Here is a 27,724-nt window from a genome sequence, read left to right as displayed (position 1 = left end):
GAATTTTCCCCCGGTTAAGTACCGGCCATAAAGTGCCTGTTCGGACAAGGGACTTTACTCATCTTCAAATTGGTATAATTTACATACTAAGCGTTCAAGGCAGATCCACCAGTGTTTCTATTAGCTGTCTAGTTTGTGTTAAGTGTACTTCAATGCAAATTTAATTTACATTTCTACTCGCCAACATGGGTGAACTGAAACGCCTTTTTTCTGAAACCAACTTAAAATTACTGTTGAGAGCACTCAGACAACATACTTGGTGTTTATCTGCTTTTAAAGGTTTCAAGCTCTTGAATAATTCACGTTTTTCAACAATCTTTTGACCTTTCATCTTTCCACATACCGTAAACGATTGGCTCATGTTCCCATAACAATTTTTATGTGTCTCAGCGATGTTCAGGCAATAAGTCAGAAAGTTCTTACCCAAAATTGACTAAAAGCCATAAAGATTTTAGAGCACTTTAAGCTTCGGCTTTGTGTATTTTCGAGTTCAACACGCCCGCAACTTGCAACCTGAGGCAAAAGTTTCAGTCTTGGCGGTCCTCATGTAGCATCCTTTTGTTGAGATTTTCGCTTTTGCCATTCGCAACGTGTGCATTTTTAATTATGCTTGTTAATTTTCGATGTTTTTTTTTAGTGGCCCGTTTTGTTGCTGCTTTTGGCCCATCTTAGTATGTGGCACACGTTTTCCGTTTATGTTTCTTCATACTTCATTTGCTGGATGAAATAATTGCGGGGCGTAGAAATTAATGTGCAAGCAAGGCGTTCCCGAAAGGTAATGTCGACAAAAAAAAAAGGTTACCGTAAGATGGAAGAACTTTTTTTCGTTCTTCCCATTACATGCGGAAATTACTTCATTGCAATAAAGATTCCTGCTCGATAAGGACCTCATTTCGGAGCTGCAATGCAGTTAAGCGGCAGCAAGGTCGATGGCGACCCACAAAGGTTTTCCAGCAATTTGGGGCGAGTTCGTTGCCTAAGTCTTTCGTTTTGGGGAAACGCTTAAATACCAAAGTTTAAGCTGGTTAATTAGCATAAGCAAGCCAGCCAAGCAGATCGAGATCGAGTGAGTCAGGCACTATATAGCCTATATAGGGTCGGTTCAGCACACCCACATATTCCATTAAGTTCCGTGCCGAGCGAAAGTTCACAAAACTCTTGATGAAACAAAATGTTCGGAGTGAATTTAAATGTTTAAAGAAAAGAAACGCCCACTGTAGTGGTGTGTGTGTGTGTGTGAGGAGGTGTGGGTGTGGTGGGCGTGTAGTGTGCGCCCGACACCAAAACAGTTAAATGTGGAAATACAAGAAATTCAAGTGAATATCAAGCGCAGAAATTACGTCAATCAAAAGTCAAAGCACAACTGGCAACTTGGAAGCCACAAATCGTATAGGTTATGCCTATACATTTTTTCTTAGGTTTTTGTTTTTTTTTTCTGCAAAGGCGTCTTGGTTATATCAAAATAAAAGAGAGAAAAAATTATTGCTGAGCGGTCCAAGCCAAAAATGGACCAGCAGAGCGGCGACTTTTGCCGAGCAAAGTAAAGTGTGGGCAGCAAAGTTGCCTAACAGCCAGCCACACTCACACTCACACTCTTACACAAATCCCAACTCACACACACATAGACACTCTCTCGGTTTTGGCCAAGCAACTCTTGGCAATACAGGTAACCAGTGGGGCTCGCGATCGGCGGCCCAAGCTCCGCACATTCAGTTCGTTTTCAGCGCGCGTGCGGTGCGGTTCTCTGCCAAGTTGGCTTCTTCTACCAAGTGTTGGCTTCCCGTGGACCAAGTGTACTAAGTGCTGAGCTCCGTCACTCAATAATAATCTTGGATCGGAGATCATTGCCTTATTTGCCTAGGCGGGGGAATCTAACGGCCATCGTCTAATTGCAGTGAAAGTTGCCGGGCGTTTTCAACCAATTTGAAACCCTGTGAAAATTCCGAATTCCGAAAAACCAAACGCGCGCAAAGCAATCAAAAGTGTTCAAAAGAAAAGCGTTAAATATTGTTAAGTACAACAATAAGTTGAAAAATATTCCAGTGTCTGTGAGCCTGCCAAAGTCGTCGCCGCGCAGCGTGTGTGTGTGTGTGTGTCTTTCTGCGCTTTTGACGGCAAATCGCTTTTGGCAGCTGCTTTGGCAGCAGCCAAGTAAGAAACAAGGCTTTTTTGCTGGCGTCGCTCTCCGTTGGCAGCTGTTGGCAGTATGAACTGATTTTGGCCGAAAGTTGATGAATAAAATGGTGAGCACACTTTTTTCCACTTCTGTTAAGTGCAAATTTTAAGTGGTATATAAAACATTTTTAATTTTACACAAGTTTGATGGAGTTTCACGAGGAACACGCCAAGTGCTATTCTCAGACAAAAGCTAAATCATTTTACAAAAAGCTAAGACCAGAATCATTTTTGTAAATTAGAAATGAAGACAAATTAAATGAGCCAGCTGAAAAAAAACAAATTTATTTTATCCATAAATCATATTTAAATGTTTTATAATTTCAATCCATTTTATTTATTTAAAAATTACTTTAATGAATTACCTTATAGCAACACTTACCTCGGTAAAAAGAAATCAAATTCCCGTGACATTTTCTCTTAAAGGTCTGAAATCATTGAGCATAAAACCGTTGGCATATAAAATTTACATGACAAATTTCCGTTTTTTTCCACCCAAGTGCAGACTTATGTCTGCAAAGCAGCGACTGTAAATGTAGCAAAAAATAATAATAATAACAAACAGAGTCGGCATAATGAAACGTTCACTTTCGTTCGTGTAAAAATCTCAGGCCAAAGTCACTGCGAGATTTGATGAGTTGCCAGACGATGGAGATGAATACGCAGATGGAAACGAGTCCGAAGACGCCTTGTCACCGACTCTTTGGTCAGGGCCCCTTCGCTAATGCTGTTTGTTTTCTCTGCATCTCATTTCGGAAATAACGAAACCGAAACGCAAATAGAAAATATGACAAATAATTGCTTCAAATACTCGCTTGACACACTTTTCGTGGGCGCAAAGAAAGAGTTTACCGAGAAATCACAAATGGTCCACGACAAAGCGCTGAGGTCAAAAAAACACCTTTCTTGCGATTGTTTGACTTTTGGGAGATTTGCTGGGGGATTTCGAAGATATTTGTGTAGCTTTTGGCTTATTGGTGTAGGTGTATCTTTTTGGTCAAATGCAAAACACAAGTGAAGCTACCGGCGCCGTCTCATTTGTCAGCCAGTTTCGGTTTTAACCAGCTGCCAGTCATTTGTAAGCCATTGTCTTTGGCTTTGGTGGTTGGTCGTGGGCTGTGGTACTTTGTTGTGAGATGTTTTTTCCCCCAACAGTTCGTGGCTCATCTTATCCCATCTCACCGACCAACTGACTGACTATTTCTGCTTTTCTTCGGCTGTTTATGCTGATGCGTTTGCCACTCGCTGTTTGTTGTCTGCGCGGCAAAAGGTGCAAAACTTTCACTTTATGTATTATTGTTTTGCGTGCGAGCTGCTGCGTTTGTCTGCCGGGAGAAATTACAATAATAATGACTATAAATTATGAGCCAAAGCGCTTGACTCAGCCTGCGTGGGCGAAAGAAATTGCCGCAAATAAATGAGTTAAGGGACCCAGTGAAAAAGTGAATGCTTTGCTTTGCGATTCTTCTGCCAAGATAATTGGCGTAAGATATAAGGCGACATATCTTTCACATTTTGCACAAGAGAAATTTCTACCATCTTTCATTTTGCAAAATCCATGAGCCAAAACAAAAGACTTAAGACACGAACTTCATGTTTTTATGAGCCAAACCAAAATTACTTTAATGCTTTGCACTAACTAAATTATGTATGCAAATTCTAGCAGCCAAATCATCGATTCGGAAACCAAACTTGTTTGAGTCGTTAATGAAATCGGCAAACGATTATTTCTAAAAGCTGTCAGTGATAAATTGCATTGCGAAAACAAAAGACTGCAGACACAAACTTGACGTTAGGAAATGAAACCATTATTGAATGCAAATAAAAGCCAGGTTTTATTATTGCCTAATGACTGGAGAAACTCGTGGGAAAGACTTTTAGCCACTTTCGTCGGCGAAACCCGGAGATTGATTCCATAGATTTTCGGGTAATTCGTAAGTCATGTTGTGCGTCTTCAGTGCCATCAGCCTGCAGACAGATTTCGATTTATTGTGGCCAAATGGCGAAGACCAGTCTCGATTCGGATGCTCTTTTGGAGCCGAAGACTGTGACTCAGTTGTTAACTCGACTAGTTTGCAGCACCCCACACAGTCTGTTGAACCGCCGCTCAAGGTCTTTTCCCAGCCACCAACGGCGCAGCTTCGAAGCTTCAAAGCCACAAAATTCTAATTAATTTCGCGCTCGCGAAACTTTTTGCATTGATCTCTTCTGACTGCCGCGAATAAACCAAAAAGAGCCATATTGTGTGGGCACCATATATACGAGTATACAAATGAAGACGAAACCGAGTAACGGAGCAGTCTGTGTGCGTCAGTGCCAACCTGTGCCGTCTTGGCCGTCTAAGATTATTAGTTTGGAGGCTTTTTTGTGTGCTCATTGGAGGCCTCTCGTGGGCGATCGACCCACGCTCCATGACACAATCGATCCGCCTTGGCCCGACCATGTGGTCCACGGATCTCCAAAAGCCATGCTGCACTTGTTATGCGTTTTCGATTTCCATTCCGTGGATGGGCAGCCCACTTTCACCAGAACTCGGTTTCGTTTTCATTGCCATATACGCGCGCACTTCTTCGGGATGACCCAAAAAACCAAAAATTGAAGCATCTCTGCTGAATAAGAAACCGAAAAAAAACACCGAAAACACGAAGGGAAATAAGAAATACTTCGAGAAATAAAGCGAAAGTAAAACAGCGACCAGTTTCTGTGTTTTTTTGTGGCTGCAGGGCTGCTGCAGCTGAAAGAGCGGTTCGAACTCCGATTCGCAGTAACTCAAAATGATGTCATGCTGCGGATTGCCAAAAAAAACCCGACCAGACTTTAGTTTTTTGCTGTTTTTTTGTTTTTTGGCGGACCCAAATTTCGGCTGTACAAGTATCTGTATCAATAAAATGGCTTCGTCTCGTGCAGAATGGAGACCGTGCTGCAAATGCAAAAGTAGCCGGACGACTTGGCGGCCCAGCCCAGTTAAGTTCACATTCGGTTCAACTTTCAGCTTCCACGCCAACACTCGCCGCAGTTGCCTTTTTGTCGTCGGTTTCTGAGTTTCTGGGTTTATGCCGCTCGAGACCCTGATCGCTGCATATAACTAGCTGTAATGCCGTTTATTTATTTCATTTAAAAATCCCTGTCAACGGCACCGCTCCAGCTTGCAGTTCGCCGCAGTCGCAGCCTCGAGTTAAGCCTTTAAATTTATGACTCATATTAGCTGCAGCCAACGCCGGCGACGGCGACGCGAAAAAAAACCAACACGGAAACTTTTTAAACTGCAATTTGCAACAATTTTTGCAGCAACTGTAAAGCGGACTTAGCCAAAAAAAAAAACCAAAAAAGCAGAGACACAAAGGAAAACAGGCATCAAGAAGGCGAGGTTGCTGGGGCGCAACGAAGTTTTATTACACTAACCAAATAAAGCAAGAAATGGGTTGGAATGGCTGGCTTCATGGTTTATAAAATCTGGTAAAGCTGAAGGTAAAGCTATATCTTAACAATAAATCAACAGCTATAAGGAAAAATATATAATTTGTTTACTAAACGAGCATAAAGTTTTAAAACAAACTGATGATCTAACACTTAAACAACTGCTATCCGCTGAAATTTATATTTAATATTTAAGGCGGGCAAATCAGTTAAAACTTTATGCAGCTCTTATTATAATTTACAAACAAAAATGGGAAGACTCAAATTTAAGCCCTCTTAATGTTTAAGCCCAAATAAACATCTCGAACTTCCAGCAAATTCTTCTACTTCATAGGCAAAAAAGAGTATTCAGAACGGCGGCATCATCTAGTTGGCCATCTGAGGCCTGATCTCAAGTTGTGCGGCCAATTAACGGAATGTCTGCTCCGATATCGCTACCGTAATTTAACTTTCAAATGCAGCCCGCAAGAGCAGTTAAGAGCAGGAAAACCCGTTACCAGTGCAAACAACACACACCATATCCATATCCCCATATCAGGGCACTAAAAAGCCGCCAGGAGTGGGAGCCAGTTGTCCCAAAGCCTGAAGCCGGGAGCCGGGGGTCTTTTGTTAGTGCTCCCTGTCACTGGGCTATCGGGCTGGCTAATAACTTCATTTAAATTAATCTGGGCAGGAGAGCAGCGCGGTTTAAAATTCAATTACCGTGTGGCATTTGAAGTTGCCACCACAGGCGAGCACAGAGCCATAAACATTTCCCCGTCGCCACTGGAGAAAAAGAGGAAAAGAGGTGACTTCGCGCCGCACATTGATGCATCCTGTCATTGTCATAGTGCCAGCTCATATCCTGTGGCTAGCTACGTCCATCGGTAGTAAATTGCGAAAACCGCACATGCTAATCAACGTGGGCAACCGCAATTATTAAATTACATTTGCCCGGCCTAATCGAATTGGCAAGGGGTCTCCGCAGGCTGGGATCTCTGATCTCTGCTGCCTGCTGCCCGGCAAATGCAAATGATATGTTATGGCCAACAGTAGCCCCCGATAATTTGCCTTGACAGTCTGTTCCCGTCCGCTATAAAGGGGCGGATCTATCGGTATTTGATTCGTCTCCGGAACCATTATTATTAGTGAGCAAGTGTGGACATTTTTATGGCTCCAAGGTGACGAGAATTTTCAGGAAGAAGCCTGGTAATTATATTAAGTTATGGCTTCTGAATAAAGTTCTAATCACATTATAAGTAATGTGTTAATGAAATATAGAAAATATACAATCATTTGACCTTATAGTATTTTCGATAAATTAAATCATTATAAACAATAAAGATTTATTCAGATTTCAATATAAATTCCTAACTGATTATATCATCAATTGTTTTTGCAAGCTACTTCAATATAAATTGCTTAAGCCCAAAACATATGGATAATTCCACTTATATGCGTTTTCCCGGATATCTGAGCTCTGGCAGCCTCTCCTCCAATTTCACCATCGATTTACCAGTCGAGTTGTCGGTTATGGCCAAAAGTGTGAGCCGTGACTCAACGCCGCGAAGGTCGACAACTGGCGACACTTTGGATCGGGTGTGAGGCTCACACTCGGCGACAGGGAACATATTTGGCTTGGATGGTGCGTGGGCCCAAACAACTCAGTTGGCTTGATTAAAATGTAGTGTAGAGTATGGCCAACGCCAATTGGCTTATTACCCATGGGCCAAGACAGATCTGGTTTGCATGCGGGATTCTAACAAGCGAGTTGGCAACAAACATCGCGCAGAGGCGTTCCATAAAAGTGACCGTGGGCGTGGGGGACATGATGGGAGGCCTTCAACCGCCGCCACTTCTGAGACCCACACACAAAAAGAGCTTTTGTAATTAAAAGCTGAGCTCTTTGAGCTCTTTTCACACCCAAATGGCGCGTTGATTGATATTCCCGGCTAATTGCCGCAGGCCTGGCTCCAAGTTGTTCTTCCGACTCGCTCGCCGCGGTCCCAAGGCACTTCCTTAATGGTCACTTACACCTAATGTCAAGTTCAAGTGGCGGCCCTTGGTGGTAAGACTGAGGAACTTGGCAAGCCAACAGAAGAAGAGGCCGTGTACAATGAGGCATTTGATTGATGTGCGCCCCTCTTGCCGCTCATAATCGTCTTCGCGATGATGTTGATGTGGATGATGAGGATTTTGATGTTGAAGGTGCGTCAGCAAGAAAATCTAGTAGTGGTAGTTCTTTGACTCCGCCGGATTCCGGGCAATAGAAGAGGATTAGGACCGTGGAAAGTACGTGACAAAAGAACTTACGGGGATCCAACTCGATCCGAGGAGAACAGCACTTGGCCGTCAAGTTCGTGGCCTGAGTCTTTCGTTTGGCCGACTGCAGCTAATTGGTGAGCAAAACAGCGAACAAGAGCAATAATGTACCGCAGACAACAAATAACAACGTGTAATGAACGCAGCTTACAGTTTTTTCCCTGCGATTTTTTCTCCTATTTTCCCCTTCTGCTCCGGCTGATTCCGACGTACATGAATGAAAACCAAAGTAAATTGGCCCCCAGTTGTTGGAGTCATCGTCGTCGTTGTTGTCGGTTCGGGACATGAACATCAAGGTGGTCGTGGCCGCTGTCGACTTCGGACAAAATGCAACTGCAGAAGAAAAAAAAGCGAGGGGAGAAATATATGTACCAGTACAGTATAAATGCGGTTATATGTATACAGACAATAAATTGTTAAATAACCGCAGAGCCACAGATCCAGAGAGACGGGGCACGGCTTAAAAATTTATGCCATTTTAAAGCGAGAAATGAAACACGCCCCAAGTGCATTACAATAAATTATAGAAATATGAGCATGGGCAAAACACAAAAAAAAGGGAAACCCAACTTAAGGAAACCGAGAAGCAGTTCCCTCTTTTGGGCCACGATCCCCGCCATCTCTATTATAAAGCAATTAATGCCGGCAGTACCCCGGCGTCATTTTGCTTATTTTAATAATTCATAAAAGCGTAGAGAAATGAGCGCATAATTAGGACACCCGGGTGGCCCTCGTTGCGGATCCTTTTCGACCCAATCCCCTCGCAGCATTGGCACGACTTTGGACAGGGCTCATTAAAAGCTGCAAGCCGCTAAAAATAGCAGCAAACATTTGTGCCGAGCGGAGCTGGAGTTGTCCTGCGCCATCCTCTCACATATTTTCATATTAATTATCGTGGCCACTTGTACAGCTGTCCGACTCTCGGCAAAATGTGTGTGCAACCTGCTCGAGTCGAGAAGAGTCGACTCGAGTGTTGTTCCGTCCCTTAGAATTCTCCAGGGGCAGCAGATGCAAAGCACGATGCGATGTGCCCCTGTGCAGATTTCGCCGATTGTCCGCCATTGACTTTTAGCGATAATTAACACCTAGGTACTAAACCAAATTGCAACCGCTTGCCACAAGATGCGACAAAAAACGTAAAAAAAAAAACGAAATAAATAAATAAAGTGGAACTACTACTCCGTGTAGATGTTTTTATGGCTGCCTCCTTACATTTATTTTATTGCAGGCAGGCAAACTGGACCTTTGCTTATTGATTTGCATTTTTACAAGACTTCTTGTTCGCAGCGCTGTTGTCGCTTTTTATGTCTAGATTTAGTTATTTTCGTATATTTAAATCGCTGGCAGTTGGGATGCTTCAAGGTCCTCCCTGTAACTAGCCACTGGATCAGAAGTACAAGCGGCGATAATTTAAACAGGAATGCTGAGTGCAGGATTAGTTGGAAATATCGTTTGAAGTGGAGTCATAAATTAAGGCCAACCAAATAAATCAAGATGCGGTGGGGATAGCACAAAGTTGCTGTTACTTCGGTGGAAAAAATATACTATGGAATGGGAAACCGGATTGGTGTAGTTTATCGGGGTTTTTCCGTAAAACAAGTGAATCAATTTCAACAAAAGCGAAACGAATATAAATAAAGAATAAGATTTCTTGATGTAGATGGCACAATTTCCCACTTTTTCATTGGTCTTAGAAATCTTGTTCTCGTCCCACTTAACTATAAACTTTTCAGTGGAATAAAATCCATCGAAACTTCCACAAGAGTCGGATAAAACAGCAGTTACGAGCCGCTCTTTAAAAAAAACTAGTCACATGCCAAATTTGGCTAAATTGGCAACACTGAATGGCAGCTACCGAGCTGTCCGGCCATTTACAATTACCATCGACCATCCACCATCGACCATCCACCATCGACCATCCACCATCGACCATCCTCATCCGCTCATCCGACATTCCGATTGCGATTCGAGTCACATAGTCGCACATCTCCGCCTGACTCACGCTGGGCCATTGTGGCTCGACTTTGGCCCTTTTGGTCAAGAGCGCTGGGGCCAAATTGTGCTGCGTTAAATTCAATCAATGCATCAAATCCACATGCACACTGCACATTGGAGTCCATCGCCCACGCGTCCCCTGACAAACAAAAAAAGTGAAGAGTGAAGAGTCACAAAGGAAGAGGCTTTCGAGGGGAAATCGCCAATGGACATGGCTTTTCGAGTTGGCCCGCGTTGCAGGAACTGGCGGGCGAATCATAAAATTATGCAGAGCACATACCGCACACGCACACACATGGGGCTATTATACAATAGGCAAACACAACCACAAGGCAGCCAGAGCCAAAACCAAAGCGGCAATTGCATAAAACTCTTTTTACGATGCGTGGTTGTCGTCTTTGTCAGTGGTAAACCCAAAAGAAACCATCCACATTCGATGGCGATGGCTGCACGGAAAGAAATTAGGAAGTGCTTTTGATTTGATTTAAAAGAAATCTCCAGAAACCTACAGCAGAAGTCATGGGGTTTTCGTATGCTGACATTTTAAACAGGAAGGAGGTTGGATACATCTGATTATCTACATATCATAAATATTTCTCTCAGTGCTTTTAGTTGGCGACGCCGGGTCCGGGCACGTACGCAATGCCAGCGGCAACTAATGCCCAAGTAGGTATATATAGTTGTTGTGGCTGTTGTGGTGTTGTGGTGTTCCTCCTGTTGTTTATTGAAGTGCGCGACTGCGCGTTATGTTTCTTCCCCCTTTGTTGTTGCTTTGGGGCGCATTCGCAATTTACAACACAAATAAACACGGCCGCGAAGAAGTGGCAGAAGCAGCCGTCGAGGTGGCAAGACGGCCAAGGTTTACTTCCGCCGGATAGCTACGTAAAAATCATATAAATTAGAATTGTAAGAAACCAAACTTGGAAACCGAAGGAGCCTTCCTAAAAATGAAACATGGAAAACCTGCTTACACATCCACTTCTTTGTTGGTTTGGGTTCTTGAATCCACAAATACTATATATATCTGGGCATTTCCGTTAGTCGCTGCCCTTTTATGATTGATTGTTGGGCAGGCGGATCCCAGACAGGGCTTAATCATCATTAGGTAACCTCCAGAAACGAAGAAAAGGGTGACCAAGGCAGTCGGCAGTTAGTCAAATCAACGGAGCGTCTAAAAAAAGGTCACCAGCACTTGTAATTAGAGTTGACTGCCTCTCCTGCATTGAATTAAATCGACTGCAATTTACCTTTCTAATGGCCAGCTCCATTTATGGCCGCCTCGCTGTTGGTGGACTGTACTCCCCAGATCGTGTGTGTCCATTTATGGCCAGGCCGGCCCAACTCCATCGGCTCCTCCATCTCCATCTCGGCCAGACTCTTTCACCCGGCGTAGGCGAAAATTGTGCAGTTTGGAAAGCCGTCGAAGGCGCCACAGGCTCTCTGTCGATTGGAGGTCAGGTCTGCTTGCTGCACGCTGCATGCCGCAAAAACACACAAAAACCCACAAAATCGGGCACATGTGGGCCGTGGTCGGTACACTCCAAGAAAGTGTGTCAGCCAGGAATCAGTGCAGGCATTGTTCACCCCTGAGAGCGTAATTGGAAATGGGAATAAATTACGGATTATCTGGACTTTATGGCTGGCATTTATTCAATTTGTATAATAGCTATGCACTACGTGCAATAAAAGATTGATCATTTTTTTGTATTAGGAAAATACTTTTTGGTAATTGGGTTGTGTAAGCTATATAATTCACCTAGCCGGGAAACAACATTTTCTGATCAGATATTATTAGCAAAAAAATATAAATTAAGAGCCCATTAGAAACCAGAGGTAACGGCGATTTTGTAATTATGAATTTAATCACACATTCTGATGTGAGAGGCCTAAACATTGACTCCACTTGAAAGCAATAGAAAAACCAGTTTGAAGACCTCTTCGTACCTCTTCGTAAATATAAAAGACCTTGTCCTTGGCTTTTACACGTACCAATATTTGCCTCAGTGTGGGCCACAATTTACGGCGGACTGGACATTTACGAGGCTCGGCTTAGACACATTGTGGCGCAAATTGTGGCCGCAATCCAGAATCCCAGTCGGAGGCCAGCCTTTTCAATTAAAAACTGGAAATAAATTGCGACCGCAGCGGCGTAAATAAATATTGACATTTATGTTTAGCGAGAGGGCCCCCGAAGATTGCTTTGCCAATAATGTGGCACAGAGATTCGAAGGCTATAAAAAGCCTAATTAACACCTCCCCCCTCCTCCTTCCCCTCCGACGATCCTCGTCTTTTGTGGTAAGTCAGTTGAAGGTGCAGCCACTACAGATCGGTGGGTTAGCGGCTAATTTCTGGGTTAAATATGGGGAAAAAGGAGGCAAAAGAACATAGTCATGGCCGGCAATGAAAGCGAAATTTCAGAGCCCGCCGAAAGAGAAGGAGCCCAGACCAAAAACAAAAAAAAGGAGGGAAAAACATGCGTCGCCCGGAGTCGACATTCTTTTTAACAAGTTGCCCGCAGAGACCAGAAAAGGGCCTAGAGCTCCCATCTCCCAGCCAGTCAAAGTCAAGTTAAATACGCCCGCCGTGCGTCGACGGGACTTGGACTTCCACTTCCACTTCGACTTCTACTTCGAGTTCGACTACGAGTTCGGGGGACTGGTCTTTTTGGCATGTCCGCCGGTTCTCTGGGTTGCCTGGTTTCCCTGGCCAAGAAATATCAGAAGATCAAAGGCATTTTAACAGCCAGCGTCCAACGCAAACAATCAACACGGCCCAAAGAGCCAGAAAACAGAAGAGACCCAAGACAGAAGACTGAAGACGGAAGGCAGAAGACAGAAGGAGGGTCAATGGGCAACGTGCCGGCTTAAGGCCCAAAACCTGTGCACTTAGTTGGAGGACACGTACAGGATAAATTAGCAAATATTTGTTTTTTTTCGCTTTTTCCGCTCTGCAGATGTTCTCTGCCTGCTTGGCGATTTTATTTCTTATTTAAGCAAAAATTGCATTTAAATTGTTTCGTGCCTGGCAAAAGGTCGACAATGCAACCTTGACATTTCCCGCCGATCATCGATGGGCTTTTCTTTTCTTTTCCTCTCCTTGGCCGGCAAATAGAGTCCGCCAATGAGGCCATCGATAATGTCTCAATTATGTCAATGCGACACCACGGATTTCCCCTCCGACTTTAGGTGCCATCTCTTAACAAATCGAAGCGTATCGACTCGATCTCATTGGGTGCATAAACAAAACAGGCCAGCAGCACACCATAAACAAGGGGGCTAGCTAAAAAAAAAAAAAAAAAAATAAAGAAAAAAATAAGAAACCAAAGCTAAAGACAATACATCAGACGGGCAGTGCGTAGTGGCTGCAGCTAGTACAAATAAGTCGGCGTCTGCAGTTCAGTTCCCCCATTGTGTTGGCCAACTGCCAAGTAGGCAATAAAGAGATTTAGTAGCTCGTACCTGGTGGCTATGCAGCCTCCTGCTGCTGCAGCAGCTCCTCCTGGATTCCTTTATTCACCGAGGGGGAGTACGACTACGTGCATGTCCTTCTGAGCGGTCAATGCTTCCCCCGATTTGCATGCTTAACCTTTAAGCTCGTGCGGCATATTAATCTTATCAGAAACTTGTCAACAGTCAGCTAAAGTCAATCCGATCGGGCCGCTTCCCTGCTGACAAGATATATACATTGTTCTCGGATATCTCTTGTAATGTCTCACTCGCCTGGTCGCATATCAATATATTGTTGAGATGAAGTGAGTGAGGAGTAGGGGGGGGGTTATACTATATAGTAAAGGTTAACCTGTTTTTGGCAAGTCTTTAAACAATGTTTTTGTATTTACGACTTACATAGCCACATGGAATCTTGTAATAACATCTTTCTTGGAACTCAAACAGAAATATTTAAACAAACTCTGACCATTTAATAAAAATCTAGTAAACCATTCCTTATACATTTTAGTTTCTAAAGAACCAACATATCATTTTCATAACTGACAGTCAAGGCTTTCATAACCCAATAGCTATAATAAAATGTATAACATTTAAGAAATATTTCGGGTTTTGTTTCCCTGTCATAGGATGATCTCTGTCTGAGATCTAAGAAACTGACCTTCAAGCTAAGAATTCCAACGAAAAAGATACAAGCCCCTGCGGATTCCTTGGACCGCACTCTAATGATTTCCTGCTTGGGATACCCTGGCTCACCCATAAACCCAAATATGCTGACTCTGCCAAAGAGCTGTCCCCTGCCAATGATTAATGCGGCGATCCTTGTCCGTCGATTCGCCGGGAATTAAGTATTTGGGTTAATGTTACACCGCAGCAGCAGCGCCTGGCATTGCTTTAATTTTGTTTTAACACAAAATTGCCAAGTACCAGTATTTATTTGATGTGCGCACTGCAACGATCGCCGATCGGAGCGGCGACTCGGACCGCAATTTCCTTCCGTCGTGGAGCTGCGCATCTTGATCACCGGGTTCTCAGGCCGGGCCAGAAAAAAACTGGAATCCCAGAGACCCGATGCCCAAGTCGAAGTCGAAGTGGAAGCCGAAGCCGATGCCACTGCTGCTGGCTATTTCAAAATCTAACTGTTAACTGCAAAAGTTGAACGTACTGGCAGCATGCAACATGCAACGGCTGCACCCACGGCAGCAGCAACATCAACTGCTCTAGTACACCTAAAAGAAAACATATAACTAGATGATCTAATAAGAAGATAATTAGAAGATATGTTAGCAGTTTTCTTGTTTGATAAAACCATCATAACTGGTTTTTGATTTTAAAATTTATAACTGATCGAAAAGATAACAAATTCTAAAAAAGGTTAACATTCTAAAAACAACAGAATGTTTATATTTTTCTACTTTACTTGGATAATATATTTTCTCTCTGTGCATGCAACTGCAACTGAGCGGCCAGCGAAACGAGTTGAAAGCCGTTTTCCCTGTTTGCCAGCCAGCTCTTGAAAGTGGTTTGTTGTCTAACTGCGTTAGTTTCTGCTTTAAATTGTGCGCCCAAGCAGCTCCAGCGGGGTTTAATGGCTTTAACTGGGGACCTCGGCTTTTGCCACCGACTTTTGTAGTTCTTTCGTTGGCTCGGCAGTTCTTACTGTAGCGGGTTCTCAGGCGGCGTCTAAATGGATAAATGTCATAGCGGCGGATGCACCGAACACATTTATCATTAATCAAAGACCCATCAATATGCGGAAACTACTCGTATCTAGCTGTATTTGCTGCAGTTTCCAACACCACCACCACCTGGTGGTCGATCATTTCCGCCGACGAGTTCCTTTATTTTCATTTATTTTGACACTGGGCCAGAAACGGCAATTACTTCTGCCAGCGGTTCACTCCGCTCTGCCCGCCCTGATTTATGAGTTTTTAATGAGCGGCAACTTTACACGAATTGTTAACAAGCTGAAGTCGGTGAAGTAAAGCGAATATATCGCAAGTAAGGCGCGCAATCGCACCTTGACATTCGAGTCGTGCGAAATGTCAGATGAAGATGCACCAGTGATACGCCCATTGGCGTTGGAATGCGGAATACCCTTACTAAGGCATAAATTTTCTAGATAAAGCTCATGGCAATATTTTAATCGATTGTCGTGATACGAAATCAAATGTGATGTGCTTTAAGTGTTGCCCAACACTAGAAAAAGTTATATCGAAAGATCAAGAACTAGGTGTGTGCACACTGATTGGCAAGTCATTTCCTTTTTTTAAAGTTTTCGCACAGCAACTATTTTGAGAAATGGACGGAGCAAAAAAAGTAGAACGCGTGGAGAGCAAGCGGGTAGTGGGCCATCTGACGGAATATTTCATCAAGTGGAAGGGACTTCCGAGCAGCAAGAACACCTGGGAGTCGGAAAAGGAGCTCAACTGCCCGGACTTATTGGCTCGGTTTGAAGAGTCGCAGAAGAAAAACGTGGTCGCCAAAAAGCGCAAGCAGTCAAGCAGTAAAACTCCGGAGAAAAAGGGGACAAGTGGCTTTGATCGCGGCCTGGAACCATTGAAGATCCTGGGCGCCAGCGACTTGGATGGGAAATTGATCTTTCTGGTTAACTGGAAGGGAAGCAATAATGCGGATTTTGTGACCGCCGAGCAGGCCAACCAGCTGTGCCCCCAATTGGTCATCAAGTTCTACGAGGAGCGCATCGCCTGGACCTCGGTCGAGGATGGTGGTTGCTCCACCAACGATCCTTCGGACAACAAACCGAACAAGGAAGTCAAGTCGGAAAAGATTAGCGAGTAGTAATCTTTGGTTTGCTAGAGCCATTAACCCACTAACAAATATGTATATGACATAAAAAGTTACATACACCATTTTGATTGTGAAATTATTTTTATCTAGGGTATTTCATCTTCTGCTTGTGAGACTCCGCTTTTTCTGGTTTCTGTTGTCGTTGGTGATTGATTATGCATTTTCATGTGAACTGGTTGCTGCTTCTCCAGTTTGGTGGCATGCGGGCAGGTGAATAAGTGGCTTTGGTTTAGCCCAGTACCGGCCCCGCCCTCCGCCTCCTGGCCATAGTTTGTTGTTGGAGACAAGCCGGCGGCGTTTTATGCCAAGCGCGAAATCATACATGTAGTTCTGTTCAATTAGAGCAGTTTTGGGATTTCAAGTGCAGATTTTTGGACTTTTTTTGAAAAGGCATTTTTTCCAGTGCACTTAATCCTGTCAGTGACCTTCACATCGTGGCGTTGGAAGACCTGCAATTAGAAAAAAAACTAAGTCGCAGGATCAGACCCTACTCACAGGTTTCATTTTGCAGGCGCCTTAAGATTTATGCTGCCAACTTAAAAAAGGGTTAAGCAGGCGACGCACCTTTTTCGCAGCGACATTTTGACATTGAAAAAGTATAATTAATTGACGGTGCCCACCAGCAGGTGGGCGTGGCCAGGGGCAGATTAAATCGATTTATGCGAGATTTATGACAAAAAACAAGAAATGGGAAATTAAATAAACGAAAGGGGCGCCGCCTGCAATTTTGAAATCAATCAAAACCCAATTGCCACTCACACACAACATGCAAAGTAAAATTACAGGTAAAATATGCAGGTAAACATGAAAATTCCCAACTACTGTCGATTGCATCGATGACGCGTCAGCATCCGGTCGCAATCTTTTTGGGTGTGTTCACTCACACTGTGCAAATCCCCCATCCACTTTTCAGCTGATGCACAAAATGTTTGCTTGCGAAAACACATTTTTCAAGCTATCAGCATTTATTTTTAATAAAGATGCCATCATTAATTTTGCGTCTGTGTGTTTTCGTGTAGAATGTGTTTTTTTTTCGGACGATCGGGCAAAAATGTGTCACTCGCTTCTTTGACTTTGATTTAGTGGCTAGACAGGTTAAAACCAGATGAGATCATCCCCAACGGCAGAAAGAGATAGCAAGAGCGGCAGTGACGTTGATGACGACGGTGATAGCGTTGACAGCCGCCGCATCAGAGCAGGATGGAAATAGGCAAGATCGGGGCAAGAAGAAGGGGCAGTTTCTTGTTTCGTAGATCAAGAGATTCAACGAATTTTTCGTCTTTTGCCTCCCGACAACGGGCTTAGTCTTATAAACCTTAAGTGACCGGGGGCTGTTTGGCCTTCACTCAAAAATTATTTGACATTGTACAAATATTTTGATAAGATCTGCGGGCATTCATGTCAAAGGTGCCGTTAGTTGGATTTAGGCAGAGCTGTATGTCATTTAAAAAACGAAAATCTTTAAATTGATGAAAGATAAACAAAAATATTATTTTAGTAAGAAAAAACTAAAAAAAATAATTCTATAAGATATTGGTGTTCCTGAAACTGTAAACATGTTTTTTTTTTTTTTGTTATAGATAGTATTTTTTTCACTCTTCTTCTTACTGTTCAATTAAGCGCAACTGCACGCTTTTCCTGTGGTAAAAACCCGCCAATTACAATTAAAAGCACAAAGAAAGCCATTAAGAGCATCTGAGATTAGTGCGGCTTCGATTTGCCGTAGCTCCCGATAATTTGGAAATTCGAAATACGTGCTGGAGATTAAGCGCCGTGTTTCTTTCGCTGCCGCATTGCATTTCGTGATTTCCAATCGGATGGAAAACAAGAAACCGCATTTGCCACATTTATCACGCACATATATCAGCTTGTCAGCCAAAGGTGGCTGCCCAGGAAATCGCGGTCGGGGAGTTAACCCGAACCCACCAAATTACGCTCATTTCGCGGCCACATAAATTTATCGGGCATCACAGAACACAGTGTTTTCGCAGCCCCACAATAATAAACATAAGGCTCGGGAAACTTTAATTAAGTGATCATGAACATGGGCAAACACAAATCGCCAAAGGCCGCGGACTTGGATCTGGAAACGGCCAAAACAAGATTAGACGCCTGGGCTGCCGAGCTTCAAATGTCGTTAGAACGGAGCAAATCTTCGGACCCGGCCAATTCTTCCCTTTATGGCCAAGTCAGCAAACAACAACCCGACGACTTCGGGACCAACTTCCTCCTGCAAACTGCAAACTGCAAACTGCAGAGCGCATGTAATTTGGCTCAGAGTGTGTATTTTATTTAAGCGTTTATTAGCTGATAAACCGAAACAGATAAATCGTGGCCCAAAAGGGAACCCAATCCTTTGCCTCTTTTTTTTACCTTTAGCCCGTTGAAGGTTTTATGGCCAGCCGAAGGCGCTCTTTTCCAGTTTCCACTTGCAGATAGATAATGGCAAATATTTTTACACACGTTAAAACATTTACGCCCGGCTAAGAAAGTTGTCGGTCCACGCCCCTTTGGGTATAAAGTACAGCTTCTAGAAGTTTAGAAGAGTACTTACTTCAGGCGCATTCTTAACATAACATTTGAGTATGTTTTTCAATTGAATAGTATATATACTCTAAATAAGTAATTATTTATTATTTTTACAACATAATTTATTTATGCCCAATTCACTGGAAACTCGGCTGTGTTTTGGTGACCTGCAACAGAGTAACGCCTTCTTCCCAGGCACTTCCGTCTCCAGCTGTCTTATGTCATAATCATGAGAGCGCCCACCTACCATATAAAGATGCTATCGGACTTCACACAAAATTATTACGTTATCCCAAAAACCCCGTCGCCTGGGGAGACACAATTTTCTGTCATTCTACCCAATTAACACCGGAGTCCAAGCCCGTTTTTCGTTTTTCTCGTCGCCCAGCCCAAAGTCTAATGAAAATCAGTCGCCGGCTGAAAACTAACAAACTAAAAACTGAAAGTGGAAAATGAATGCGTGAGAAAATCGCCAACAGGTAGCGAACAATGAATATTGCGGGCATTAAACATTTTCTGTTTCGCCAAAGGTGTTCGTTCGGGCATTATTTTTTATGCCGGTCCCGTTGTTGGATAAGTTTTCAGGGAAAGGCAAAGGCAAAGGCAAAGGAAGCGATAAGCCTGGGGACTCAAGACTCATGTTTGCGCATAAATTTCAAGTGTCATTTACCCGTCCTCGCATTTGTCTTTTGTTTCTCTCCCTTGTTGTTATTTTTTGGCACCTGTCCGAGATGACCAGGCCAATTGTGTTTTGTTTGTGCGTGCTCAACATTTTTAAGTTAATTATTTTTATTTGTTTTGCGCTGGCGAGAGCGGCGGCCTGAGCCGCAAAGCGCCTTATCCCATAAGTGGCTATTCTCGGGTGGCCTTAATTGTATTTGTTTTTTGTTACTTAACATGCTTTTAATTGATTTTTCAATGGTTTTTAATGTGCGATTTTTTCTCTTTGTTCTCTTTGCAGCAAAAATGAAAATATTTTTGCCCCTAGTCACGTGGATAGTGCTACTACTCTCGAGTGCAGTAAGTACCCCATAAACCTTATACGTTATTAAGCTAATTAGTGTTAAGTTGGCGGGGTTAAACCTGAATATCGATGGGATTAGATCAGAGGTGGCCATCGGCAGTTAGCGCAGGGGTCATAATTAATTTATGGGTTCTTGAAAGGCGCACACAAAGAGGCTTTCACGCCCCGTCGGCTGAAAAGAAGAGAAATATGATTAAATTTACGAGCCGCCACCTCATTATGAAACAAATTTCTGGACAAACAGTCGAAGAAAGATCCCAAAAGTGAAAGAACTCCAATAATTAACAAATGTTCGTTTCAGGGGATAGATATAATACAGAATCCGAAAGCCAAGAGAGGGAACAAATTATAACGATGGAACATTTTGATGACCTAACGGTTTTCGGTCGGGTCTCATGCAAATGAGCCATAAAAAGAAATTACTGCAAAATGACTTGGCCATAGGTAGACCATATTTATTAAAACTAACAGCTAGCTGTGAAATCTGCAAGAGAGTGAGAGGATGGCGATGGCGCTGGGCAAATAATTTCGCAAACGGAGAAGAATTTCAAACCAAACAGCAAAAAATGAAGGCTAGAAAGAGTGACTAGTAATGATAGGGCCGGCGGAAGAGCAGAATCACCACGGTCAACGACTGGGCCAAGAAACCCAGCCGAACCGAACCAAACCAAACCGAGCCAATCGATGGAAGAAAGCCAAGAAAACGTAATGAATAAAAATAGCCGCATTAGCTGTAAAAACGCTTTGATAGTCATCGATTTATGCAGTCGAAGGAGGAGAAAGAGGGGAAAGGGTGTCCGGTGTGAATGAGGGAACTCCGTCGCGGGGCTCTGAGAAATTGGCCAAGAGAACTCTCTAAGCCGAAAGCCAAGTTCATTGACTCCGCTCGCCCGCTTGTGGTTTTCTTTGCGACACTCTGTCAATGGATGGTTCATGTCGAGATTCTTTTACGGATTTGCTTTCCTTTGTGCGTCGGAACTTGATTTATGCGAGGCAGTCATAATTCATTTGATTAGCTAGATGGGATCATAATTAATTGTGAACTCTTTCAAATCCCCTTTTTTTTGTAAACAAAAGACTCAGGCAACGAACTTGCTGGCTGACGGATTTCTTGTTTATTTTAAGACAATATTTGCAAACGGTTTGCGAGAGAAATGTCGGAGTCTTGTGAACTAAACTTTTATAGCCACGCCTTATATGCAAATATACAAGGGTTAAGCTTCGATGTGAAGTCAGTTTTCCTTTTGTGGATAATAAATCCTGTTAAGATAATCTTGGGAACATAATTTTTAGTTAATTGTAGTAAAGAAAGCTTCTAAAAATAATAATTACTCATCTGAAATCAGGATATACTTTTATTCCACTACAAATCTCAGAGTGCTTGAGTTCTTTCAGAATCAGAAGTTCAAAACAAAGCGGAGTAATTTAGTTTGTTGCAAAATAAAGTAGAGTTAATGCCCATCGACAGTTATAACGGATATGCACTTGAGCGTTGACGTGCAACGTCGTCATCTGTCTGCCGTTGTCATTGCGCCTGTTAACAAGCAAGCTGGCAACGAAAAATTGCGCATTGTAGTCGCTGGCACGCCGCTCAATGTCATGGGAGCTTTCAGCAGCCGCATCATCATCATCATCATTATCATTATCATTATCATCATCGTCGTCGTTGGCAGAGCAGGAGGCATCATCAGCCTCAGTATCTACAGGCACAGCCACAGCCACAGCCACATCCACATCGGATTCGCCCATCTTTACTCGCACGCCTTTAATTGTTGCATCGCGCCGTATTGCTGCCTCAGTTGAGTGCATGTGCTGCTCATTGTGCCGCCTGTCAATTGATAAAAGTCGCAGAGACGGCGAAATCTATTGTTTAGCAAGGCCGTTAGCGTTGCATGGCGTGAAGTGGCAGCACAGAGCAATTGAAAACCCAAAGCCAACTAGAACTCGAGAGAGGGGAGCCCGTGCGGGTGCTAACTCCGCGTCTTCCTCCCGATAAGAATCTGCCTAAAACAATTCGCGGCTAAACTTGAACTTGACAGCCAGTGGCTCATGTTCACACCTTCGACTAAGGGGTCGTGGAGCAATTTAAGTTGCCTTTTTTATGGCCTCCCCAGCTCATTAGGCGCCCACAACAAAAACCTGAGAAAATTGCCTCGAACGAGGAAACTGGGAAAATTCGCTAGTGTTCTTGCTGTAGTAAAGCAGCAATAGAAAAGGGCCTTCTACTTAATTGAGACACTGAACTCTGCGAACGGCTAATGGCATGAAACTGAAAAGGCTTTGGATATATTGTTCAAGTGTAAGGAAAAAATAAGTAAAACTCGAATAGTTAAAAAATTTATTGCAAGAAAAGCGTAAATAATCTGTAAATTGAGTTCTATAAATCAATGTAAACCTATAAAATGTAAATGAAAAAACTTAAAAGGCATTCGTTAAATGAATCGTAACCCATTTAAGTAACAGTAAAATCCTCGACTTGAAAAGTTAATCAATAAATGAGTTGGCTTTTGTTGCTTAAGAGTAATCATTAAACGAAACGTTCACGTACTGAAGGAATTCGGTTCTGTTATTTATTGAAGAAATCCCAACCAATTCAGCTCTATCTTGTTTTACAAACATTTAAGTTGCCTCCAAATCTGATCTAACCACTTAATAACTATATTTGAGCGTAGGAAGTCAAATTGAACAGGCTACAAAAATAGAAGTACAATCGCAAATGTATAACAACGGCAATGCGACAAACCAAGCACACAGGTATAGAAACTAGTTTTAATTCATCTTTGCTGGAGCACAAAAAGGTCTTAAGTGACAAACTTGTTTCCCAGCCAGCTATCTAATATGCTGGCAACAGAAACACAGAAACAGAAACACAAACACTCGAGTTGCTGCCAGCCAGTCGCCAGAGTTTCGGCCAAGAAAATATGGCAAGCGGCGAACAACTTTTGTTTTGCTAAAAGTAAAATCAGCCAAGTGTAACAATTAAGTGGCGGCGGCACAGCAACACAAAAGGCTACAATATAGTGGAGAATGGGCCGGTGTGTGTCTATATACTCGTACCTGTACGATCGGGTCGTGCCCATATGGACCACATCGGGTTGAGAAATCTGAAGAAGCGCTGCCGGTGCTACGCCTGCTAAGCTTGCTGTATCTAATTTGAATTTAAATTAGTTTAGCGAAACCAGCTGGGGAACGCCTAAATACTATGATCTACGAAATGAGGTTGCAGCGAAGGTTGCCACTCGGAAGAGGGTTAACCCTTTGTTGGGTTGCAGGGAAATTTATGTAATAAGAATATTAATAAAGGACCATAAAAGATTTTCCCTCCTTGCAGAAACAATGTTGCATTCTGAGCAGGTGTCTGGTTTTAAAAACTTGATCTGTTTTTTTACCTTAAATATCAGGCAATCAGAGCTTCTTTATTAACATTTTGTCTTATAGATAAATATGGTCAGCCGATGATATCATAAAATGAAGTAATTTAATCTTGATTTAATAGCTAGTTTGCAAAGGTTTAATTCAGGTGACTGACTAACAGGGCGCCTACAACTTCCTCGTTTTATTGCGTGTAATTAACTAACTCAATTGTTTTGTTTGCCTGCAGGTACATTCACAATATTCACAACAACCGCAACCATTCAAGACGAACTTGAAGCCGAATAGTCGGTTTCGCGGCGAGGTCTTCTATCTGAACCTCGAGAATGGCTACTTTGGCTGCCAAGTCAACGAGTCCACCGAATATCTGCAGCTATTCAACCTATCGAAACTATGCGACGGCACCCAAGACTGTTTTCTGGGTGCCGATGAGCTGAGCAAAGAGCTCAAATGCACAAGTGAGTATCTCGATGCGAATCGCCAAAAAGCTTAATGGGTTTGCCTAACCCCGGATCGTGTTTTTCCGCTTTTCCGCAGATGACTGTGATAAGGATGGCACCCAGTGCACAAATGGCGCGTGTTTGAACGGCGTCTGCCATTGCAATGACGGCTACGGCGGCTGCAATTGCGTGGACAAAGGTGAGTCGGATTGAATCCGGTCTTAACTTACATAACCGTTACAATCCCCACCCCAATTTTCCCGCCCGCAGATGAGAACGAATGCAAACAGCGGCCGTGCGATGTGTTCGCCCATTGCACAAACACACTGGGCAGCTTCACGTGTACCTGCTTTCCGGGCTATCGCGGCAATGGCTTCCATTGTGAAGGTAAGTTCCACTCGAAGATCAAAACTAGTTAGTATATAGTATATAGTTTCCACCTTAAACTGGACAACCGAGCTACCAATCCACCATTGAGTGTAGGATTCTAATTCTGTATAGAACTATTTCTTTGGTTAGTCTGATACATTTTCTTAAAACTTATTTTACAAACAAGTAGTCGTCGCTCATTTCTTTCTGTGCAACCCAAGTACTCAGCCTCCGTCTTGGTTCCATTGTATTAGTTGGCATAATGACTGACCAGCGAACCAAGCAACGTACAGATGATTGTTGTTTGCCGTTTTGTACTTCCGTCAACGTCTGTTTTTAGCCCAGACCAAAAGCCTTTTTGTAGTTTGGCCTAACGGTTTGCGCCATTCCCAGCCAAGAAGTCTCAAGTGGCCAGCCTCCAGAGCTGAAAATGTAACAAAAGACGCGCCAGACAATAATATGAAAGCTTTCTCAGCTAAAATAGAGTAATACTTATCTGCGAGGTAATAATAATGACCGTGTAGCGATTACACTTGAGTGCTTTGTGGCAAGGCTTTCGCGGATTAGAGAGCCACGGGCGGCAAATCTAATCCCAGGTTGAAGTCGGAGTCTCGATCCCTGGATTCCTGGCCAAACAAATTCCGAAATATCTCAATCAGTTTCCGCGGATCTGCTACAGTTTCGATCCCGGGGTCGGTTCCATTTGCTCGTTAGCCTAAGTGCTCCGCACAGCAGGGGCCCAAAAAAAGCCAAGAAGATCGAGGAGAAACTCTCCGGGTTCTGGCGCACCTGTTTCCCCCATCATATGTTCGACTGCGAGTACGAGTACGTTTATATGACAGTGAGAAACCGGCTGCCGTAATTGGACTGCGGCTAATGTTACGTAATAAAACACATTATGGCATCACAAAAACCAAAGAGGAACGAATCGAAAACAAGAACAACGGCGCGCACAGCAATAATAACTAGGAAAGTGTACTTACCGAGAGGTTATTTCTTTCCCTCCTCCGGATCTCTTTCTAAGTCGAAGTAGTTCAGTCCGAGAGCCCATTCTCAATAGGAGATGATGATGATGATGGCGGTGATAATGATGCGGCCGGATCGGGGAAACCGAACAATAAAAAGCCGCAGCATTTGTGGCAATGCTTTCGCGCCATGCAACCAACCAACACACATCGCGGCTGTCTGTTAGACGGGGAATCAGTGTCATGTAATCTGACCCCGAACATGGACACGCCAGAACTTTCAACACTCCCAACGGACCAAACAGAGGAGGAGGGAGGAGCTGCGCAGGAGGAGGAGGAGGAGGAGGAGGGAGAAGTCGCTGCCACGCCCCACCTGCATTCGATCCAATGCGATAACGAGCGCAAATTTCACAGACACCCTGACATTACCCCTCTAAGTATGAAGACGTTGCCAAGATTCTAGATTACATGTGACGACTGATGTGGAGGAGCCCGTCCCTCGTCTCCGTCTCCCGGTATGAGAATCCCATCCAGCGGCAGGCATGCATAAATTCCGAGCAGCGACGTGTAACGCCGGCATCGCATTTCAGTCGCATTATCTAATTCTTTTCTATAGAACTTTTTCTCGCATATTATTCACGATGGCATGATTGCGCCCGCCATGTTGCTGCATTGGGGACAGGGCTCTTCTCGGGACCCAGAACTCGAACCCGAACCCGAATCCGAACCAGAACCAGAACCTCCAATTGTCTGTAATCAACTGAATTAGTTTTAAATGCGCTGAGAAAGTTTCACTCGCCATCCGCACATGTGCGTGGAATACTGGAATCTTCATCAGGGGCACGCACAACGTTTCTCATGGCGAGTGTTCTTAAATACACAATTAAATCCGGGCACTACCAGTAGCTGATTGCATAATTCTTTGATTTAGATGGAGTATCAGATTGCATTAGCATGTGTTTCTGTAATAGACTGGAAAATTAACTGATGAGCATACTATATGTTGTGTAGGTTTTTATTTTATTGGTCGTTAAAGTACTACATTACAGACATTAAGGTCGCTATATGACACTTTATATTTTATTGGTTGTAAAGATTACTTTTTATTTTAAAAATAACTGCCTCCCCCAGCAATGATACCAGTATTTTAATGTGGGTCTTAAATCTATTTTGAAGTGAATTTCCTTTGCAAGCAGGAAAGCCATCCTGCAACGCCCTGGCTTTTCGTGGGACTCGTGGTGTCCCCCAGCGTTATGTAAATCCAGTTTCTGAATCAAGTTCACCCAATAAACTTAGCAACAAATCACACTGCTCTTGGCCTGACAAACCCACTCTTCGCCGGCTCAGAGACACATTTTGCGTGCAATCTATGTGAGTGTTCGCTCGGCTGCAGGTAGATCTACCTGTTTTCCTGTTTCGCATTTGGCCATATCGTTTCTTTTTTTTTTATTCCTTTTTATTCGTCTAACGGTGGTTTGCGGCAACACCTGTTCCAGACTCTCTGGCGCATTATTTCATGTTCATAACTCAAACGCGTTCGATGGCTTCGTTAACGCATCGCAAAAGTCCAGTTATGCAATGACTATTGAAAAATGAAATATCCGCACGCAGAGAGAGAGTGGGTCTGCCGCCATCGATCCTTCTAATGCATTTGTCTTGCAATAAATGGAGTGAGCCTCTTCAAGCCGCCGAGTGCTAAAACTTATTTCCACTTGGCCAGCAGCGCCAAAAGACAACAAGGCGCGAATACAGCTCTCGTATGGCAATAAGTTGGATCGACTGGGTCCGCTCCAGCTCAGCTCGGCACGTTCACCAACGGCGGCTGCTCCCTTTCGATTCGCTAACTGGGGCAGATCATTAAAACGGATAAAATAGATTGTGCCCACGTAGCGACGCCGTCACAGCTCCGATCCCCAATCCCCGATCCCCTCCAGCCTCTTGGGGTCTTCAGGTTTTGAGGTTCGAGGCGGTAGCGTTGTCGGCGCTTAATGCCGCCTGTCCTCAAAAAGCCCGAAACGGCACTGCCTCCATCTCCATCTCCATGTTGAGCTGCAGCTCCAGCCCAGCCATACAGCTCCATCTCCCAGCCGAAACCAAAGCCAAAAACCGACACCAACTTCAATCCGCCGACTTGGGCTGGCCGACGCACCAGTTGGAGATCAACGTCAGTTGATAAGCTTTGCCACAGCTTCGTTCCGTTTTTGTTTTAATACCCTTTAAGGAGGGTATTAAGATTTCAACAAGAAATGATTGTAAAGTGAGTCTTTTAGATACTTTAAGTCTTTCCTTGACTATATATCAAATGTGTTGGATTAACAGATAGCCCTGAAATTTAATACCTTAGCTAAAAAAATACTTTTCTGTAGGGTAATCTCTATTCGTTCTTTAGATTCCGATTTTTCCCCTCTTTGTTTTTATTGTCGGTCAGAACATATAACGCCTTGATCCGTTGCTCTGTGGCTTCTTACTTTGGGTCTCTTTTTAGTGCAATGTTATTTTTTTTACCAGGTGCTTGGCACTTTTTGCATATCAAAATGGCAGCAATTAATTCTCATGTCGAAGACGGCGCTGATAAGGCATGAAAATGGCCCAAAGCGGCGGCATTGACACGCCTAATTATACGCGCGTGTGTTGCCACATTTACGCACAAATGAGGGGCGGCTTCGCCGATAAAAGCCACCCATGGCTTTGGTTTTACCAGTGGCCCGGATCCGAATCCGGCTGACATCACCTTGATCTTAGAGCATACTTAGTCGCACGGCGACTGCTACTTGCGTAACAAATTGTTAACTAATTTTGGTTTTCTTTATTACTACTTATTTTTTGCTCGGGTTCAAGTTCAACTGTTTGCCTGTTTGACTTAGTTGTAGACATTTCTG

General features: G+C 43.5%; 2 protein-coding genes across 2 annotated transcripts in view; both read left to right on the top strand.

The window, feature by feature from the left end:
• Positions 1-1,625: 1,625 nt before the first annotated feature.
• LOC108101266 overlaps positions 1,626-27,724 on the top strand; it is a 108,771-nt gene continuing 82,672 nt past the window's right edge. The window contains 5 exon segments of the mRNA XM_043207965.1: positions 1,626-2,243; positions 19,637-19,695; positions 23,301-23,529; positions 23,609-23,710; positions 23,782-23,898. Coding sequence (XP_043063900.1) covers positions 19,642-19,695; positions 23,301-23,529; positions 23,609-23,710; positions 23,782-23,898 — 502 coding nt within the window. The 5' untranslated portion in view covers positions 1,626-2,243; positions 19,637-19,641.
• Positions 15,565-16,208, top strand: LOC108089874 (chromobox protein homolog 1). The gene has a single exon (XM_017188328.2). It carries the CDS (start codon positions 15,637-15,639, stop codon positions 16,135-16,137), a length of 501 nt encoding a protein of 166 aa, XP_017043817.2. The 5' UTR covers positions 15,565-15,636; the 3' UTR covers positions 16,138-16,208.

The sequence above is a fragment of the Drosophila ficusphila genome, unplaced genomic scaffold (assembly GCF_018152265.1).
Source record: "Drosophila ficusphila isolate 14025-0441.05 unplaced genomic scaffold, ASM1815226v1 contig_412, whole genome shotgun sequence".
NCBI lineage: Eukaryota > Metazoa > Arthropoda > Insecta > Diptera > Drosophilidae > Drosophila > Drosophila ficusphila.
The sequence above is the reverse complement of the archived record's forward strand: the minus strand, read 5'-3'. Positions and strand labels throughout refer to the sequence as shown.